The following is a 19823-nucleotide window of genomic DNA, read 5'->3' on the forward strand; positions in this document are numbered from 1 at the left end:
AATTTTAGAACCTCAGTTAAGATTATTATTACTTTTTTGTTGTTTGGAAGTTGTTAATTCAATTAATTTATGTTATCAATCGTTATGCAATTCAACCACATGAAGAATAAATTTGAAATACATGATTAAATGTGCATTTTTAAGAAAGTGCAATGTAAGTGAACAATGAAGCGAACGAGGCAAGAAGGGCATAACTATTTGAATTACGTCATCCTATGGGTGTGTTTCTTTACAACATTTAACTCCTTATTACATTCAACGTTAATATTGCTTCTAATAACATCCAGACACAAAAATAATAAATTCAATTTAAAAAATGAAAAATATTTGGTCCCTGTTGGAAACATACCGGAAGTATAATATATTGAAGGGCGGGGCATGGCGCCAACGTCACATGACAGGGCGTTACCCAGCCTGCCTGGAGTTTCTTCTTCACCGCCAAATTCAAACAACAGAGGAGTCTTGTCGTCGAATCGTGCACAACTAAGTGTTTCTTTTAAGGTAAGGCAAACCTAACATACACGCCACGAAGAAAAAGGCTTTTTTTTCCCATTAAGTTTTCTTTCGTAATTATCTCGTGGAGGTGAACAACTTTAATCCTTATCTTGCGTGAAGCTCACGTTGCGTTCAGGGGCGCTGGCCCGGTTTGAAAATCCCTTGTTCGCACAAATCACTTGTTGACCATTGTTTGTTGTGTGAAAGCTGACTAAATAAGGTATGAGCGTCAAATTGAATCGATTTACATAAAACCAACATTATCAGACAGACCTTTTCAAGACACTTCCACTTATATAAGTTTCTTGTGATAGTGAGAAAGTTATGACTCTTAAAATTTAGTAAAATTTTACCAATTTCGCCACCGTATCAATGCAAAGGCAATGAGATATAGATTTTAGATGTTATATTTATTGCAGAATCCCAAGTTTAAATTTTACATAATGTCCTTAAAAAAAAATGTAAATCCTATTTTCAAAAGACTGCTATCATTGGAAAGCTTGTTACTAAACTGAGAGAACAAATAGCAATTATACTAATATTTATAGTTACGTTTAGTAAAGTAGTATAATGTACACAATTGTAAAGTTATGTGAATGAATTAACACTCCACGTTAGTACGTATACACCGTAAAGGAACAAATATATTAAAGGAGGCCTAGTAATTGACACAGTTCATGAAATTAGCGTTGGAAGTAAAGGACGCTTAAAAAAATATATATAATAATAATTTGGTGTCCTAGTGGTCCTCAGACTGCAGGTGGGTGGGATGGCTTTCGCGTTTGTGTCTTTAATCATTTGGTTTTGTGAAGCATTTTATGTTGCATAACAGTTTTAAATCATCTTTGTACTCTTAAATGTCTTATTTTCTTAAGAGAACTTTTCCATTCGCCCAAGCTTAAGAACACATATTTTTTTCTTTGCACATTATCAGGTGTCATTATAACCGTTTGATTAAGATGATGAGCAATAAAGTAATTGAATTTTCAACTTTGTGAACTCGCATACAGTACTTCATTAAAGGCTAAGTGCTATATTTGCTCCGATTGTCAGAATGCCGTCTTCTCCCGTGATGAACGGAGTTGGTAGAGCCGTGGTAGGAGTGTGGCGGGCCCACACGACCCTGGATGAGTCGGATGGTGCCGAGAGCTCCCCCGAGGCACCCGGCTTCCGTAAGATGCGCTCCTCGTCCTCCATCAGCTCGCTGCGCAGGTCGCTGCGCAAGCGTCTCCCACTGCGCGTCGTCCAGGCCAACTCCCTCCCGGAAATCGCCAGTGGTGGTGTGCGCACCAAGGAGCCCAAGACCAGCGCCGTCTGCAAGATGACACGCACCGCTCGGAACTCCATCACCGGGGTGTATCAGGTACCTGCAATCGGGACTAAAGAACACTCCCGTGTCCATCTTCTTTATCTTTATCATCTCCTACTCAGAGGTTGCAGAGGAACAGGGAGTTCTCTCGCGACCAGTGCTTGGTAGCGACGCCGGGTCGCATCTACGAGGGGGAGGAGTCGGCCTCGCCGGTGTCTCGCACCCCCAGGTCCGCAGCCAAGACTAGACGCACGCCAGCCTCCAGAGGGAGGAGGACCCCTGACGCCGGCGTCCTTGGGATGAAGCACGGAGGAGGGAGACGGCAGCTGGTTCGCATGGCGTCGCTGCGAAGCCCCTATGCTTCTCCCAACATGCGCAACCAGACGCTGTGAGTCTCGTGGATGCTTCTCTCCTACATGAAGGACAATTTGCTTCCTACATTCTGACTTCTTACTGTCTTTTTTCCGTGACAGGAAGTTTGACCAGGATCTGGAGTCTGTCTCATGTGGACTCAGCAGGCTTAAACGTCTCTCAAGGGCCTTCGATGAGCTCATCGGAAGAGATGACAAGTAAGGCCTCTTATGTGGTGCATATCCTTTAAAAAAATAAAAAATAAAATAAAATAAATGAATCATAGCATCATCAAAGTGGAAGTCAACCGTAAACATTTCTTGACAATAATATGTTATATGTGGCCTCACTAGTTAAAAAACGGCATTCTGATTAATATTACATTTGTGGAATATGAGTTATAAAGCAAAATCTAGCCCCTTTTTTTTTCCATCTTAGGGGGCGGCCATTTTGCCACTTGCTGTCGACTGAAAATGACATCACAGTCGCTCAGGCAACGACCCATCACAGCTCACTTTTTTTCTTAAGCTGAGCTCAACATTGATGTCATCTTCAGTCGACAGCAAGTGGCAAAATGGCCGCCCCCTGAGATTGATAAAAAAAACGGCTGGATTTTGCTGCTTAACTCATATTGCACATATGTAATAATAATCAGAATGTCATGTTTAGGCTAGTGACGTCACATATATTACTGTCAATAATTTTGGGGGCTTGACTTCCCCTATAAAGCAATTTTGTCTTTTGTCAGTTAGTCATGGTAGTCTTAGAGAGCAGAGAGAAGGCGAATGTTTCTATGTCGTACATCATGACCATATTCGTGTCAGTATGTGAATGAAAGTGCGTGTGTTTATGTGAATAAAACATCTGTGTGTATTTGTGCGAACCGTTGGTCCAGAATCCAGCGAGCCTCCCGTCCAATCAATCCCAGCTGCCGTCTGCCCGCACATTTCCCCTCCCGCCCTTGCACATTCTTCCCGCCTCAATTTCAAACCAAGGGGCTGATAGTATGGGAAGCAAAGCGAGTGTGTGAAGGCGTGTGTGTTCTAACCAGATGAAATTCCAAGAATGTAACTTTTGCTGGGAGTGTTCTTGCGTGTCACTTCCTGCTGTGACATTCAAAGTGAGTTACAGCAGTGGGCCCATATAAACATGGAGTGTTGTGTTTTTTTCCACCCCAACTCCTACAACAGGCGCTTTGGCTATTCCCAAATAGATGAATAATAGGAGAAGGTAAATGCATCTGAATGAATTGCAACGACTAAAAGAGGAATGACGAGCATGTGATGGAGATGCATGTGCCTGGACTGAAAATAACCCAGTTTTTGTTTTACTAATGCTCTATACTTCTTTACAGTGGAACCTCTACTGATGCTTCTAATAACTTTCCAGAGAGTAACTCTCGTCTTGTGCGAATTCGTCAGGGCCCACCTCGCCCCACAACAAAAGAAACTGAATAGTAGGGATAGACCGATAATTGGCCCGGCAGATAATCGGCGCCGATATTCAGCATTGGCCTCTTTTTTTTGTTTTGATGGCCGATTTATTAAAAACTGTTATTTTTGCTCTGATAGACGCTTTTCTCCTCCATCTGCTCGGAGTCAGCGGTTGTTGACTCCCTGCAGCATTGGCCCGCCCACAGCACCATCTAATTGGTTGCCCTTGCAGCGCTAACAGCCAATAAGCAGCTATTAGTCCGCGAGATAACGGCTAGCTCGCAGATTTTTTTTAGCCGCTATTTGGGTGTTATCCCAGGGTTAGCGTGAGGGAGAACGGTTAGCCCACGAGCTAACTGTTAGCTCGCGAATTAGCAGCTATTTGGGAGTTAGCGTGCGGGTGAATGGTTAGCCCGCGAGCTAACAGTTAGCTCATGGGCTAACTGTTCCCCCTCACGCTAACCCTGAGATAACACCCAAATAGGGGCTAAAAAATTTTTTATATTTAGGATTTATCCTGGGGTTAGCGTGTGGGTGAATGGTTAGCCCGCAAGCTAAAAGTTAGCTCACAAATTAGTGGCTATTTGGGAGTTGGCATTATACTTGGTGCAAACAAAAAACCTTTAACATGTTGCAAATCACAAAAGCTGTTTTTATAAAAATGTGCTTGAAGGCATTTAAGCAGTCAATGCTGGAGTTTTTATTATTAAATTTTTTGACACAACGTACCCCCCTCCCTGCAAATTCAAAGTTTATCGGTTATCGGCCTCCCTGAATAGCAATAATCGGTATCGGCCCTGAAAAAAGCATATCGGTCTATCTTCTGAATAGCATTGTTTTTACCATTATCTTTATTAGAATGTCATCCAAATTCAATATAAAATATTCAAGAGTTTAAAACCCTTAATTTGCATACAGTAGCATTGCTCCAAATTGACTATTCGAGGTTCCACTGTTGATTCTCTTCGTTTACACCATTTTCACATATCTTAACATTCCTTGTGTGTCTCAAATGACTATTAACAACGATTTTTTAATTGGACTACTGATTGTATTTTTGATTTATTCTTGCTCCAGGTGCAGCACAACGGAAAAGAACGGCAGTTTGACAGCCAACACGACGACCACAATGACAACGCTTGTGATGAGGAGAAAGTTGGACCCCAACGGCAAGCTCAGCTGCTCCAATCTGAGCCATAAAGCCTCGCGGATGTCGCAGCGAGTTGGCGGCTGGGTCCATGCCGTCCGCAAAGGAAGCCTTCAATAAGTTTGTATGTCATTGTAAAGGACCTTTTGTATGCATAGCCATGTTATATACCAGTAAGTCGATGTGTCACTTTTTATTATGGTTAATGTATTTAGTAGTGATACTGTAACATACTTGCCTTTTGTTTTTCAAACTTGCCTACTAGCAGTGTTATTTGTTTGCTTACATGTGTCGCTAGACTAATTCTCTAAGCTTGAGTCAACTGTTCTTATTTGTAGCTACCGAAGGTCTGTTTGTTTTTGTTGTTGTTGTTGTGATTGTTTTCCCTCTAGCTGCTACAACCAAATGTTTTAGTTAACAATGTTCTATTATCTACTTTTTTTAAAGGAATAAGACTGTATTAGTACAAGTAACACTAATATGTGTGCATATGCAATGATATTACTAATATTTCTCACTTGTTTTTATAGTGTACTGTTTTCCATATGAATGTGCCTTTTTGTTTTTTAAATACAAGTTTTCTATAGTTTTTCTACTCAAGTATATCCCTGGCTTGAGGCAGATGTGGGAACTTGAAATGTGACTTGTGGATGATTTATGTAGTCTACTTGTTTTATAATGTGATAAGCAAGACTCATTGGGTGAAATTGAGCAATTCTGTCATTTAAAGCATCCGTATACCACCTTTCTAGTGATAGAAAAGTGGGCTGGGGGGACTTGGCAAATGTGAATTAAATGATCACTTATAGTAACTGCTTGTGTGATTATTATTTTTGGTCATATTAAATTAGTTACAAGTACCGGTATGTAAAATGGTAACGGTTTAAGTTATATTTTTGCAACAACAAAAATACAGGATTGACCAACTGGGTGTGCAGTAGCGTTTAATGAGGTGGTTTAGTAATTTTCAAATTTAGTAAAGGCCTTACGCAAATATTAAACATTCTTGAGGTGGGACAACAAGGAGTGATAAAAGATAATGGTATGAGGATTCCCTCTAATGTAACAGAATGACTGCCTAAGTAAGTATTCAACTTTTAAATACATTTTAATTTATTCTCAGTTTTCTTTTTTAAATTTCCCTGTGTAAGTGCAGTGTGTTAAAATTATGCGTTATGTTACAGGCGCCTACCATAATAGTAAATATACATTTAAGTAAACAAAATTCCTGTCTAATTTTGATAATCACAATTAAGTTTTATTACTTGTACTAATTTTTTATTCTTTACATCTGTATCTTCGCCAAGTTTGTCTCTTCTCGCTTGCCGTCTTAAGGCCGACGCCTAGCCAGCGGAAACTCCGCCCCTTCCTCCCTCTCTCAGGCTTTGTACTGTCCACGCCGCGGCTCCTTTCTCCACACTGTGACGCCGCAAAAAACACAACTATGGCTCTCCACGTTCCCAAAGCTCCTGGCTTTGCCCAAATGTTGAAGGATGGGGCTAAGGTGAGCTTCTATTTAGATTTCACGTTGAGATTTTCCCCTTTCTTGTGACTCGTTGTGAACCAACGTGCTAGCTAGTTAGCTCTGGCCGCCTCGTTAGCACGTACGTTCATTCACATGGTGAGAGAGGAGAGAAAGTTCTGGAAGGTAGTCGGGATGATGTTAACATCTGGACAACATTTAAGTTCTTTAATTGTCATGTCTGTATATTGTGAACGTACATATCTGTATTTCATATTAGTGTTGATATGACAGCCAAGCTGTCATGAGTTGTGCTAATGCTAATGTATAATGAAGTGAGCAATTTAATTTTTTCTAGTAATACTACATTTCTTTTCAAAAAGGTGGTACTATATATACAAAAACAACCTTTTTTTGTAAACAATTATAAAAACATTATAAACATTTTTTTTTATAGTGTTTTGGCAATAAAACCATTGTAGATTAAAAATACTTAGTTTTTCTTTTAAAAAAAGTGTGTGTGGGGGGGGGGGGTAACATATCTGTGACATTTTTCCCAAGAAAACAATCCTATTGACATACTTCCTTAATATCCTGGAGCGAAAAAATATCTTCTTTTTATCTTCAAGAAAATACATTTTCAAAATATCTTTGTGAAATATTCTTTGTTTCTAGGTTTTTTACAAATAAACTGATATCGTAATGATAATTTGCACCAAGCCAGAAGGCTAAGACAATACTCCAATAAAGTTTCCTGCAGGGTATTCACCATTAGTAAATATGACATCTTTTGTAGCACTATTCAGGTCTTGAAGAGGCAGTCTTTCGCAACATCCGAGCCTGTAAGGAACTTTCGCAGACCACTCGCTCGGCCTACGGGCCCAACGGTACATACCTGTCCCAATCACTTTGTTTTACCACAGAAAATTATCATTGGACATTAATTGACCCCGTGCTCCTTTTTTTCAGGCATGAACAAAATGGTTATCAACCATTTGGAGAAGTTGTTCGTCACCAATGACGCCGCCACCATCCTCAGAGAGCTGGAGGTTGGCAACCAGCGTTTGAGCCCGCCGTTTCGGTGACATCATCGGTCGATTGAGTCCGATCTCTGTGTTGTAACCTTTTAGGTGCAGCATCCTGCAGCCAAAATGATCGTGATGGCGTCCCACATGCAGGAGCAGGAGGTGGGTGATGGCACCAACTTTGTCTTGGTGTTTGCCGGCGCTCTGCTGGAGCAGGCAGAGGAGCTCCTACGGATGGGCCTCTCCGTGTCGGAGGTATGTTTGTGTTTATGCTGGGGGCTTAACATGTATAATATGCTAGGTCTGTGACAAAATGTCTAGGATGAATCCATTTTGGAATAAGGCTGTAACATAACCAAATATTTAAATCGACTTGGCCGCAGGTTATTGAAGGCTATGAGAAGGCGTGTCGGAAGGCACTTGAGCTCCTGCCCGACTGCGTGTGCTCATCAGCCAAGAACCTCCACGACTTGAAGGAAGCCTCGGCAATGGTCCGCACGGCCGTCACCAGCAAACAGTACGGCAACGAGGACTTCCTGTCCAACCTCATCGCACAGGCTTGCGGTGAGCACCAGCGCCCCCCTCTCGACAACGCGCCACTCGATTTATCCCCTTTTGACGTCTTCCTTTTCCTTTCTGCCTTAGTGTCCATCTTCCCAGAGTCCGGCAGCTTCAATGTGGATAACGTCCGAGTGTGTAAGATTCTGGTGAGTGTCCTTAAATGTGTGTATTGGGTATTTTTTGCTTTTAGGCCTCCTTGACTTTTTACCTCTTTCTTGTCAGGGTTGTGGCGTGACGGCGTCCTCAGTGCTGCACGGTATGGTGTTCAAAAAGGAGGCAGAGGGAGACATCACGTCGGTGAAAGACGCCAAGATCGCCGTCTTCTCCTGTCCTTTTGACTGCATGGTGACTGAGACCAAGGTGAGTGAGCCGTAGAGTGAAGAGCGGATGCTGTGGTACTTTATTTTAGTTCTTCATTTATTACATAAGTAATGGAGATCATAAAAACTAGAGGTGTCAAAATTGAATTACAGTTAAGTTAAAGTTCCTTTAATGCCACTCATTTTTTTCAGTGGGCGCCCCTCAATTGGAAAGCCTGTACTTGGGGAATTCCAGTCGCAACGTAGCGGACATGTCCACGTCAAAATTTATCAGTATTAAAATTAATAATAATACATATATTGTGGTTAAGTTGTATTCTACAATTTTACAAATTTGCTAAATTTCACAAGTTACTTCATGTTAGATATTAAATAGCTCTTAATATGAAAGGGAAATTGCACTGAACTGTCACCAGTCTTACAAATGCAATTATGCCATCTAGTGGCAGAAAATGACCTTAACACAAATCAACATCACTCTTGTTTTTTTTACAGTACAGTACATATTTTTAATTTTATGAATTACTATGAAATTACTGTATCGACTAAAAGATGCGGCCATATTTCTACTAGTTTAAAAAAACCAAGAGTACAGCAACAAGAGTATGAAACTTTAAAAAAAGATTGTACATTTAAAACGGATATAAAATGTGCGATTAAATGTGAGTTAACTATTGAAGTCATGCGATTAATGACAACTAAAATATAATAATCGTCTGACACCCCTAATAAAAACAAATGACAATGTTATCGATTGCATGTTTTCATATAGTCCGGTTTCCTCCCGCATTCCCAAATGAATGCAATAAATGCTCAATCAATTAAATGTGGACTGTCCCTCAGGGCACAGTGCTGATAAACAACGCCAAGGAGCTGATGGACTTCAGCAAGGGCGAGGAGGACATGATGGAGGTCCAAGTCAAGGCCATCAAGGAGGCCGGCGCCACCGTGGTGGTGACGGGCGGCAAGGTGGCCGACATGGCACTGCACTACGCCAACAAGTACAAGCTGATGGTGGTCCGGTAAGGCGATTCTAATGATGTTTTTCATTGCAAACAAAGCATTCTTAAAGCAAAATGGAAGGATGTAAAGGGGACTCGAGTTTTAATTTTAAAACTACTATTTTGGAGAAAATGTTTCCACTTTTTAGTAACGTTGGTGTGCTTCTTCAGGTTGAACTCCAAGTGGGACCTGAGGAGGTTATGCAAGACGGTTGGAGCCGTAGCTCTGCCGAGGCTGGTGAGCGTGACCTCATCTTGTCCATTTGTATCAAAAGTAACACTTTTTTTTTTTTTTTAACACTCTTGTTTGGTCTATAGACTGCACCTACCCCTGAGGAGATTGGTCACTGCGACAGCGTTTACCTGACGGAGGTGGGCGACACGCAAGTAGTGGTCTTCAAACACGGTGCGTCAATTCCCTGTGTCCGCGTCTCCCGCGATCGAAGCTTCGAGTTAAACGTTTTTGTTTTTAATGGGTTAGAGAAAGAAGACGGCACCATCTCCACCGTGGTGGTCCGAGGCTCCACGGACAACCTGATGGACGACATCGAGCGAGCCATCGATGATGGAGTTAACACCTTCAAGGTCCTCGTTAGGGTGAGTGGTGTCATGTGTAGGAGATAATTCAGTAAATGTTTATTATTGAATGGGATCGAAAACATTAAAAAAAAAAAAAATTCTCAAAATGTTCTGCTTTTGGTAAAATACCTCAATTGATTAAGAATTTTAGTAAACAGTTATTCAGCTTTGCTCAGCCTGTTTTGAAGATATGGGTGTGTTAATTCTGTAAATTAGTAACGTGGTGTCACAATCCGGTGGAATTCAGAAAGACTCGCTGTACAGGCAATTGAAAAGTCAATTTTCCATAACATGTTCCCTTTAATCGCTCTCTCTGATCTCCCCTTCACTGTTTCCAGGACAACCGTCTGGTTCCTGGAGCGGGAGCCACTGAGATCGAGCTGGCCAATCGTATCACTTCCTTCGGAGAGGTACGCTCTTTGGTTTGTACCTCCTTAAAAAAAAAAAAAACATTCTTAATCAATTGATATCTTTCTATTCTTCCTTGTTGTTAAGACCTGTCCGGGTTTGGAGCAGTACTCCATCAAAAAGTTTGCCGACGCCTTTGAGGCAGTGCCGCGTGCCCTGGCGGAGAACTCTGGCGTGAAGGCCAACGAGCTCATCTCCAAGATGTACTCGGCACATCACGAGGGCAACAAGAACGCAGGCTTCGATATTGAGGTGGGCCACAAAACGAGGGAGAAAGTAACATTGGAATACAAAAGAATTGGGCCATCCTGTGGACAAATATGAAAATGACAAAATATATAAATCCAGTCCAGTGGGCTCCGGTTATGGTGAACACAAAATATTCGTCAAAAATGCCCACAAACATTCAATCTGCATTTTTTTTTTTAATGAAAAATTGTAGTAAAATAGTAAACCGGTGTGAAATGTTGCTGCATGCTTTGAATGGGGTTCGGAAGGGGTAAAGCCAGCTGACTACTGCTGCTGACTTTATTGTACTGTATCGTTTTCCAGGCAGACGGCCCCTTGGTGAAGGACGTGGCCGAGGCCGGCATCCTGGACCCGTACTTGGTCAAATACTGGGGCATCAAACTGGCCACCAACGCCGCCATCACAGTACTGCGAGTGGACCAGGTACGGCATTCGATGCGCTTTTTGTCCCACAACAGAAGCAAACGTTGGCCACTTTTGCGTCCGGGCCAGAGTTTTTGTTTAGCAGGTTAGCTTAGCTGTGTGTGTACGACCCAGATCATCATGGCTAAGGCCGCAGGGGGACCCAAGGCTCCTAAGCAGAGGGGCCACTGGGACAAGGACGACTTGGAGGAGCCCGATAAGTTTGAAACGCACCACTAGGAGCGCACAGTCAGTAGGTCCTAGAACGTGTGTGGTTTCATTTTTGAAACATTTGTTGCTCACGGGTGAAAAGTTGCCTGTCACTACTAACTTTAGTAAATGTGTTTAACTCATTCACTGCCATTGACAGCTATAGACGTCAAAAAAATCATTTGAACTATTTTTTCTTAGTTTAACATATTTTTCCATTTTTGTTAACAAGAGTATGAAAACCTAGATTTTTTTTTGTACATTCAGAACAGATATAAAATTTGTGATTAATCTGAGTTAACTAGTAAAGTCATGCGATTAATTACAATTACACATTTTAATTGCCTGATGTCCCTCATTTTTAATAGTATTTTCTTTTTTTTCTTTTCATACTCTTGTTAACAACATTGGGAAAAAATGTTAAACTAATAGAAATAGTTCAAATTAATTTTTGACGTCTATTGCCGTCAATGGCAGTGAATGAGTTAAAAACAACAAGAACGTTCAGTCACGTCAAGTGTGTGTTGCGGAATGAATTCACTCCAAGTAGATGCGCTGATGTGATTGCATGCGCATGTTTCTTTTAAGTGCATCTCATTACTAAAATTGTGTTAAGTAACGTTTGTTGCACGTCACCAGCAGATTTATTTTATTTTGGACGCCTTATCTTGATACATCCTTAACCACTGCGTTTTATTGATAGAAATTGATATATAAGTTCTTGCAATAATATAAACACCTCACTTAGGCTTCTCTCTTCTCTACAGGGACTTAAATTGGCATCATTTACACAAATGGTAGCCTCAGTTTTTAATTTGCCTAGAGTAACAGACCACGTTGTGGTTTACGACACCTGATACCATCCTTGTGTATAATATGGTTTCCACAGACATGACAAATGTAAAGCTGATGTCCTGCCATATTTCATGAAAACAACAGGCAGTGTCACTTCTTTGATACCGTTTTGTAGACCTCTTATAGTGCAGCTGCTAAACATATGACCCCCAATTATTTTTTTTATTTTTATTTTTAATTCTGCAGTTGAGCAACCAGTAGTTTTTTTTTATTTTTATGTATGCCATATATTGAAAAATAACCTCAACATCTGAACGGTCATGTTTTGTACGAGTCATCATGTGACGTGACGTTCACAGTCCCCACATGTATTTCCTAAAATAGTGGCCTCCGCTCTAGTTGATGCCTTACCCAGATAAATCATCACCTTGAATCATGAAAAGGTTCCTTTTCCCCCTTAAAAAAGTGCTTTATAATGACCCTGATACTGTGTCGACACCATGGGAAACTGCTCAAAAATTTGGTGATTATTGGAGAAGGTAAAAGAATGGTTGGCCATAGTGAAAAGAGCAGTAAGAATGGTGACCAAATACACCTTACCTTCCTCAGACCTACTTCACGACACTTCAGTGAAGGCAATTTCATTACTGATTTGTGCTGCTTTTTGCTTTCCTTTTTCAGATCATCATGGCCAAACCAGCAGGGGGGCCCAAACCTCCACAGGGCAAGAAGGACTTTGATGAGGAAGACTGATCATGCCCACTTACACTCATGTTTTTTTTTTTTTTTTACTTGTTTATTTAAAGCTCTCCAGTTTTGTTTATTTTGTAGAAAGTCCTCATAACAGCAGTCAACAGATATGGATGGACGGCACTGGTTAATGTTTCTTCCTCACAAATAAAAGGCACTTGCGCTGTCAAATCTGGCTACATTGTGACTTTTCTTTTTACACTATTCTTGTAATGAACTATATTTAGAACATTGCACAATGCATTATTTGTCGTTTCTTTTGAATTATGTATCCCTTTCGGCATTCAAAATCAATGTTAATTGAAATTGACTGTCTGTACATCCGATGCCCTAATTTGGTACGGCGGTGGGCGGTGCTTGAACCAGTCCCTCCGTTCACGCGCTCCTATTGGCTGACAAGCGAATGGGCGGATCGGGGAGACGTCACGCGTACCCAGGATTAACCTGATTTTGTTTTATTTTTTTAATGACGCCATATTACGGCGGTTCGCTCCGTTTTGCGGAAGATTGTCGTTAGAAAGCGACGTTTGTTGCAACGACACGGAAGGTTGACAAAATTGTTTGGGATCGAGAAGGTTCCGGAGGCGCCCGGCGGCACAGATGAGGCGCGTTCGCGTGTGCTTTCAAGCAGATGGGGGCCGACGGCAGCAAGAAGGTAAGCGTGAGGGATGGGGTCGTGTCATTTTTGGACTGTATGACGTTGGTGATCGAGGGGGGTTCCTGTTTCTATGGCGATCATTCGGCCCACGAGTACTCGTTTTTGAGAGTGGTTTACGGGACGTTGTTTACTGCAACGACGGTAGTTTGAGGTATGTTACTACAGGAGGCACGATAATTGCATCCTACATGCTCCGTTACACACACAACACATCTGCTGTGTTGCCCACAGGCATGCGGTAGTCACGTGACAAACCACTTGGAGGTTGACTAGTTGAGCTGATTCGAATAATCTGACCCCCGCAGACAGCTCTTACCAATTTATATAAAGTGATTAAAAATGTTAAATCACAAGTAAGCATGAAAACGGTTAAATCCAGCACAGGGTTACGTTTTGTAATCGTATGGATATGAAGCTGAACATCCGGGAACTTTGTGCTTTTGAGCGCCAATTTTCCATCAAATATTGTTTACACTTTACAAAGTCCTCTGCTATTAAATCCTCATAAATTTTGTTCGAATCAGTTCTAATTATTACTCGTTTACAGCCATTGACCTGAACACGCACTTGTACCTCTTATTAACTTCATCGCCATTAGAGCCACTTTTCACTTGCTAAAACAACATTATTTTAATTATTTGTTTCGTTTACCAGTCCATACATTTAAGTACTCAGCAACCTTTGGGTGTACTGTATTTAAAATAGCATTTTCACTTTAATTTGTTAAACTGTATCAATTTGCTGTTCATAGGCTAACAGCTAATTTTCCCTGGTACAAAATGGCGGCTCAAACGACACACTGTGACGTCACGCCTGTCCACCAGGTGAAAGGGTGAAATGTACTTTTAAATCTTTGTACCTATATATTACAAATATTTTTGGTCCCCCATCAAGTGTGAATTTAAGCAACAAAGTATTTCATTAGTTTGAATATTTCTTAAATTTTATGTGTGAGCAAGCTCCCCACTAAAGTTGGGCTAATTTACAAAATGTTTTTCTACCAATGACTACACTGGCTGCACTAGTTGAGATCGAAACCCAGTGGTGAGCACTATTAAGCTAAACCCAAAAGCAGTGTTACCAGCATTATCTTATGAATGTGGTTGCATCTGTATTAGGCGATATATTCTTCCACACTGCTACACTCCTTTAATGACTTCCCAAACTCCACCAGAAGCCGACTGATGGCCGGGAGGAAGAGCCCCTCTCGTCAGGCTGGCGTGGCTTCCTGTCCAGCATGGGCCTGTCACTGCCCGGCACCTTGTGCCGCCTGGCGCCGCCCGCTCTGCGCCTGGGTCGGCGGCGCATGCTCCAAGGCAGGGCGCCCGACATCCCTGAGCACGTCCTGAGGCTGGCGGGCGTGGGCCCTGAAAAACTGAGATCCGAGTGGAGTCTGCCGGGCTTCGTCGCCATGTTCCTACCCGAGTTCCCCCACAGGGCTGTTCCGGGACAAGAGCACTTTCAGGTAGATGCCTATTTCAAGTTGGACCTCTGTCCTGTGTGTGCTTGTGTTGATGTGACTGATGGTTTTTCAATCAGGTTTTAGGTTACATCGCCAAAGGTTCTTTTGGACCCATCCTAAAGGTGAAGGACAAAACCAAACAGAGAACATATGCTGTCAAGGTGGGTCTCAATGATTAATAGCTGAAAACTTTCGTAGCTGTCAAATGTAAAAATATGCCAACCAATGAAAAGATTCTTGCTTAACTGAAAAAAAGCAAGATACCTTTATTCAATTATTTGATTAAAGCAAATCATATACTAATAATAAGTTGGAAGTGACATGTGGTCATTGTGCTGGTCCGCAGGTAATACCTAAGTCTGAGATCCTCCGACTGGGGGTGCTTGAGCAGTCGAAAGAAGAGGTGATAGTTCAGGTGAGAATTTCGCTCACAATCATCAGGGAGAAACGTTTGGATTCCCCACCAGTTTTAGCGTCTACTCGCGAGCGATGGCACAACTATTTGAATTTTGCCCGCAGCGTCAGATTCGCCACCCGTTTGTCCACGACCTGCAGGACTGTTGGCAGACGCAGCGCCACCTCTACATTAGTGAGTCAGCCACAGAGCAGTGAACCTCCTCAGCCCCCCACCCAAAGACCCCCACTTCAACCTCACTATACACTCCTCACGTCCAAACCAACAGTCCTCCCCAATCCTGAGGCTTGGAAAATTGTGCATTGTTGCCTCCTCTTCTTCCGCTTTTACCCTTGCCCCCCCACGTCCAATTATCCAGTGACTCAGAAAGTGTGACCTATTTTGTTTTGCTCCCTCACTCTGTGAAAAAGAGCACACTGGCCCTCTGGACTTCAGCAACCGCCCACCACTCCCCCACCCCTCCCCTCCACTTCCCTATCCTCTACTTTTGTGCTTGGCTAAGGGAATCAAATCCATAATTCACACATGAGCTGAGTGTCAGTGAGATGCGTCATATGATTACTGTAATGCGATATTTCTTTTGACAGTTATTCACATTAACTGAAATGAATACAAGGACTCGAACTGAAGTAGAAAAAAGTGTGCACTATGTACATGTAAAGCCCAAAAACTGGCATTTGAGCAGGAGGGTGTACACTTTCTATTTCCACTGTAATTAACACCAGCTTTCATGATACAGAGGAGCATCGTCGCCACCTAGTGTTGCGGAGGTTAACTGGGATTTCACCCAGTGAATGATGAAGTAATTGCTTAATGTGTGCGTGTATTGACTGTACGTCTTCTGCCTTCTAGTGTGCGACTACTGCGGCACGGGCGACCTGTACACCTACTGGCAGATGATCGGACTCTTCTCCGAGAACACGGTGCGGGTGTTTGCCGCCGAGCTGGGCTGCGCGCTGGGTGAGTTCAAAAGTCACGTTTGGATTAATTATGAAGACATTCGTCTAATTAAGGCAAAGGTCAGCTCCCATGATGAGTCAATGTGGTGCAAGTTTGTTCTTATTGTCACTTTTTTCCCTGTAGGATTTCTTCATGACTTTGGTGTCATCCACAGAGATGTGAAGGTATGAAAGGGAGATTGTTTTATTTTTGCCTCAAAGTCAGCTAGAGTCGGTTCCAGTCTACCTGCCACCCTAGTGAGGACAAACGCTACAAAACATGGATTAATAAATGTCTGTCATTTCCTTCCAGATGGAGAATATCCTGTTGACAGACAATGGTGAGTCAATACATGTCCAGCAGAGGGCAGCAAAGTGCCATTTTCTAGACTTCCAGAACCTTCTCGAGGACACCCTGACTTCTGCTTTGTACTTATCAATAGAAATGACAGCGATGGAGCGTGGGGAAAAAATTATGTCAGCTAAAATGATTCAATATAATTAATGGTGCGTTCCAGGACATCTCCGTCTGGCTGACTTTGGTTTGTCCCGTCGCCTGGAGCGAGGAGGGCGGGCTTTCACCATCTGCGGCACCATCCAATACATGGGTGAGGAACATTTAAATACATGAGGTATGAATTAAAGGACGTTGTTGTGAACACGCTCTGTCCGCACCCACCGCAGCTCCCGAGGTGCTGAGCGGCGGCCCCTATAACCACGCAGCCGATTGGTGGTCGCTGGGAATCCTGCTGTTCTCATTGGCTACCGGCAAGGTGACGTCATCGTGGAAACTCCTGACTAGAGAATGAGCCATGCTTGTCATTGAAATCTAGCATGGCAATGATGTTTGACTTGCAATGTGAATTTCTCCTCAGTTCCCCCTGACTCCGGAGCCGGACCACTGTGGCATGCTTAGGAGGGTGAGGTCTTTCCCCTACGAAATGCCCCTCAGCCTGAGCCCCCCTCTGGCCATGCTGATCACAGAGGTGAGAACCCCTTGACAGTTGAAGAACAGCACCTTCCTTCATCCTGGATCTTTTCGCACACTCATGCAGTTTCTTTGTACAGCTTCTGTGCAAAATGCCCACACGCCGACTTCGCACCCTGGATCGCTTCCAACGCCAGACCTTCTTCCGTGGGCTCAGCTTTGACCAAAACCTGCTGCAGCGCCACCCTGTGGAGGTAATTGATCCCCCAAAAGGGGACTCAAGTATCTCTCACTGGCGACAACCAACATATTGGATGAAAAAATGCACAATACTTCTAGTTAAATTTTTGGGGGAATAATTGTTGCCCATCCTGAAGTGGTTTATACTTATAATTGCCACAAGATGGCGGCAAAGCACTTCAATTGGAAAGGATCACAAATGATGGACACCATGCTTCCAGCATGTACACAATCATGAACCCATGTCACATAAACGATTGTGATCAGTAATTAAATCATTCAACACAAACAAACCACCTTCAAATGAGGCTCATCAATAGTATTAGCGAGCAGACTAGCCTAAACAAAACACTAGCTCAAGTGACAAAATCCATTGTGATATGGCCCCTCTTCACAGGTGATTCTGGAGCTGAGGGAGCGCCCCGACCGCGCCGCCAAAGCCCGCCGAGGCCTCACGCTTTCACTGCAGCCGCTCAAAGGCTTCGAGTACGACTCGTTACTTAGTCCCCCACTCACGCCTGGTGCACAGCTGCAAGAAGCTGGCCCGCGTCGGGAGGTGTTTGTTTGACTCTAAACTCCACCAATCATGATGGCTTGCATTAGTACGGTACAGACTTTTCATGGTTTTTATTGACGCAATGGTTGGTCCATACCTAAAATGGGCACATGTCAAGAAGAAACACGGCCTCCATTGTTGTTTACTATGTGGCCTTACACTACGCTCACTATCAGGTTTACCCTTTCACAACATTCAAGTCAGGAAGGTATTTTTATTTGAAGCAGCCATTTTGAGGCAAATTCCAGGCCTCATAATTGGATAAACTAAGACTGTAGGAAATTTGCTCAAATGAGCCCTGAATTAACCTGTTTTTTTCTTCAACATGGCTGTAAACTAAAGTATATCCTGGTGTAAATGAGTGAATTTTAGGAATTTCCAATACGACAACCATCCAATTCACCCCAAAGTGCCCCCTGGTAAGATTAATAAAATTAGCCCCTGACACCAGCTTCACCACTTAGAGGACATGCGAAAAAGTCTCAGGGAACCACTCATGAAATTGAACTGGAAGTTCATTTTGGTTTGAAAGCAGCCATTTTACAGTAATAGGGAATTTTTCCCAATTGAATAAATGAAACTTTTAAGGTCCTCAGCATGCCCAAATGCTCACAAATTATTTAAAGTGCGTAAATCCCCTTTGTAAATGTGTATATAACTCCCCACTCACACTCTGCTCGTAGCCTGCTCCCAAAATGTGTTGTTGTTTTTTTAGCCCCTGGCACAAGTGTCACTCATCGACCCAAAAGTTATTGGACAAGTCTATTCGCACAGGATGCGCGAAAGCGTCTCAAGCACTCATTTTGGTTTGAACATTTGATTTGAATCATTTTGGGGTGAATTCCAGGGCTCAAAATCCACCATCTACACTCAGAAGCAGGTGTTCTTTATGTAAGGCAAAGGTGGGCATCGAGGGCCCAAGTCCTGCAGGTTTTGCATGTTGCCCTCCTCCAACACAGCTGATATATGATCAGCTCATCAGCAAGCTCTGCAAAAGCCCGATAACGATCCTGTTGATTGGAATCAGCTTGCGTTGGAATTGAGAAACCTCCAAAACCTGCCGCCCCTCGAGGACCGAGATTGCCCACCGCTGATGTAAGGGCAACAGTCAATTGTGAAACTCATAATATGGCTGATAGCCTATTTGTTTATCTTTCTGAGCACAATACTTTATGTACTGAGAGCAATACCCCCCCCGAAGGAGCACCTTTCTAAACGTTTTGTGTTTGCACAACAGTAAAGCGCTATTGCTCATGTACTTGAACATTCCTGTCGATATGCCGCAACAGTTATGCAAAGAAAGGTCACTCTAGCTGAAGACAATACTGTATGCCCCATTTTGTTTTCTGTGCAGTCACTTGTGCAAAGAAGTCTGTTTTTCTGAGTGACGTTGACTTTCCATCTACATCGCACCACAGTAGAAACGTCACTTTAAAGTTTTGACCGATAGAGCTTTTTCTATTCTCGCCTTCAGTATGTTCCAATGTACCGAATGCCTCACAAGTATTCCTGAATTTTATGTTTTGTTACGAGAATGCTTATTTATATATATGTATTTAAAACAACAACTCTTTATACAGTTTCTAAAAGCGTTTCAGATGTTTATAAGTCTTTTTTTTTTTTAACCTTAAATGTGCTTATTGTGCTGCTTTTGTCACTGGGATTGTGAGAAACGCTTGGTTGGAGCACATTTCAACATGCAGGTTGATTTACCCAACAGCCATTGCCCAACGCAGTCACTGTTATGACACGTTGGTTGAGAGATTACATACAATCATGCACAATGACATCCAATACAAACATTCTGTCTCTTACAAACAATATTGTGTGATTTGTTTTGTGTACCTTGTGCCTGATTTCAATTTCATTTATATACTGTTGTGCCAATTCTCACAACCTATCTCAAAGCACTTTACATATTGTGAGCCTAATAGCGTAAATCTATTTTGAAAGTTTTCACAAACAACAAATTAATCCAACAAACAAAATAGTAAAATTGCCTTTATTCAAATGAATGATAGCAAATACAAAAGTGTTGCTGTTGTTGGCTACACTTATGTAAAACACAGAAGGCATCCTGCCACTGATAAAAAGAACATTTCTGTTTTTAATACTGTATCATGGCGATC

The 19823-nt window shown here is 42.4% G+C and overlaps 3 protein-coding genes across 5 annotated transcripts; all 3 read left to right on the forward strand.

The window, feature by feature from the left end:
* Positions 1-379: 379 nt before the first annotated feature.
* pimreg (PICALM interacting mitotic regulator) lies at positions 380-5547 on the forward strand. Its single transcript, XM_077546902.1, has 5 exons — positions 380-501; positions 1549-1858; positions 1927-2192; positions 2278-2373; positions 4666-5547. The coding sequence occupies exons 2-5, from the start codon at positions 1550-1552 to the stop codon at positions 4853-4855; spliced, it is 861 nt and encodes a 286-aa protein (XP_077403028.1). The 5' UTR covers positions 380-501; position 1549; the 3' UTR covers positions 4856-5547.
* A 529-nt stretch (positions 5548-6076) lies between these two features.
* Positions 6077-12672, forward strand: cct8 (chaperonin containing TCP1, subunit 8 (theta)). Of its 3 annotated transcripts, none has more exons than XM_077547265.1 (16): positions 6077-6239; positions 6994-7084; positions 7167-7246; positions 7328-7477; positions 7606-7786; positions 7868-7929; positions 8006-8143; positions 8947-9125; positions 9276-9342; positions 9423-9510; positions 9586-9701; positions 10022-10093; positions 10179-10343; positions 10644-10763; positions 10878-10995; positions 12429-12672. In XM_077547265.1, the coding sequence occupies exons 1-15, from the start codon at positions 6180-6182 to the stop codon at positions 10980-10982; spliced, it is 1674 nt and encodes a 557-aa protein (XP_077403391.1). In that variant the 5' UTR covers positions 6077-6179; the 3' UTR covers positions 10983-10995; positions 12429-12672. The 3 variants fall into 3 exon arrangements, with proteins under 3 accessions (XP_077403391.1, XP_077403392.1, XP_077403393.1); XM_077547266.1 differs by having other exon boundaries at positions 10878-10991; XM_077547267.1 differs by lacking the exon at positions 10878-10995.
* A 255-nt stretch (positions 12673-12927) lies between these two features.
* rskrb (ribosomal protein S6 kinase related b) lies at positions 12928-19509 on the forward strand. The gene is made up of 13 exons (XM_077547611.1): positions 12928-13152; positions 14330-14620; positions 14695-14778; positions 14964-15032; positions 15137-15206; positions 15885-15992; positions 16116-16156; positions 16284-16311; positions 16489-16578; positions 16655-16743; positions 16846-16956; positions 17039-17152; positions 17536-19509. The coding sequence occupies exons 1-13, from the start codon at positions 13129-13131 to the stop codon at positions 17704-17706; spliced, it is 1290 nt and encodes a 429-aa protein (XP_077403737.1). The 5' UTR covers positions 12928-13128; the 3' UTR covers positions 17707-19509.
* Positions 19510-19823: the final 314 nt, after the last annotated feature.

This window comes from Vanacampus margaritifer, chromosome 16 (assembly GCF_051991255.1).
Source record: "Vanacampus margaritifer isolate UIUO_Vmar chromosome 16, RoL_Vmar_1.0, whole genome shotgun sequence".
Taxonomy (NCBI): Eukaryota; Metazoa; Chordata; class Actinopteri; order Syngnathiformes; family Syngnathidae; genus Vanacampus; species Vanacampus margaritifer.

Bases quoted from the DNA above. Each gene is read 5' to 3' on its own strand.
- rskrb (XM_077547611.1), top strand. From the start codon at position 13,129: ATGGGGGCCGACGGCAGCAAGAAG. The intron at 14,621-14,694 runs GTAGATGCCTAT...TTTTTCAATCAG, and splicing joins CGGGACAAGAGCACTTTCAG to GTTTTAGGTTACATCGCCAA. The intron at 15,033-15,136 runs GTGAGAATTTCG...TTTTGCCCGCAG, and splicing joins AAGAAGAGGTGATAGTTCAG to CGTCAGATTCGCCACCCGTT.
- pimreg (XM_077546902.1), top strand. From the start codon at position 1,550: ATGCCGTCTTCTCCCGTGATGAACGGAGTTGGTAGAGCCGTGGTAGGA. The intron at 1,859-1,926 runs GTACCTGCAATC...TCTCCTACTCAG, and splicing joins CCATCACCGGGGTGTATCAG to AGGTTGCAGAGGAACAGGGA. The intron at 2,374-4,665 runs GTAAGGCCTCTT...TTCTTGCTCCAG, and splicing joins CTCATCGGAAGAGATGACAA to GTGCAGCACAACGGAAAAGA.
- cct8 (XM_077547265.1), top strand. From the start codon at position 6,180: ATGGCTCTCCACGTTCCCAAAGCTCCTGGCTTTGCCCAAATGTTGAAG. The intron at 6,240-6,993 runs GTGAGCTTCTAT...CATCTTTTGTAG, and splicing joins TGTTGAAGGATGGGGCTAAG to CACTATTCAGGTCTTGAAGA. The intron at 10,344-10,643 runs GTGGGCCACAAA...ATCGTTTTCCAG, and splicing joins ACGCAGGCTTCGATATTGAG to GCAGACGGCCCCTTGGTGAA.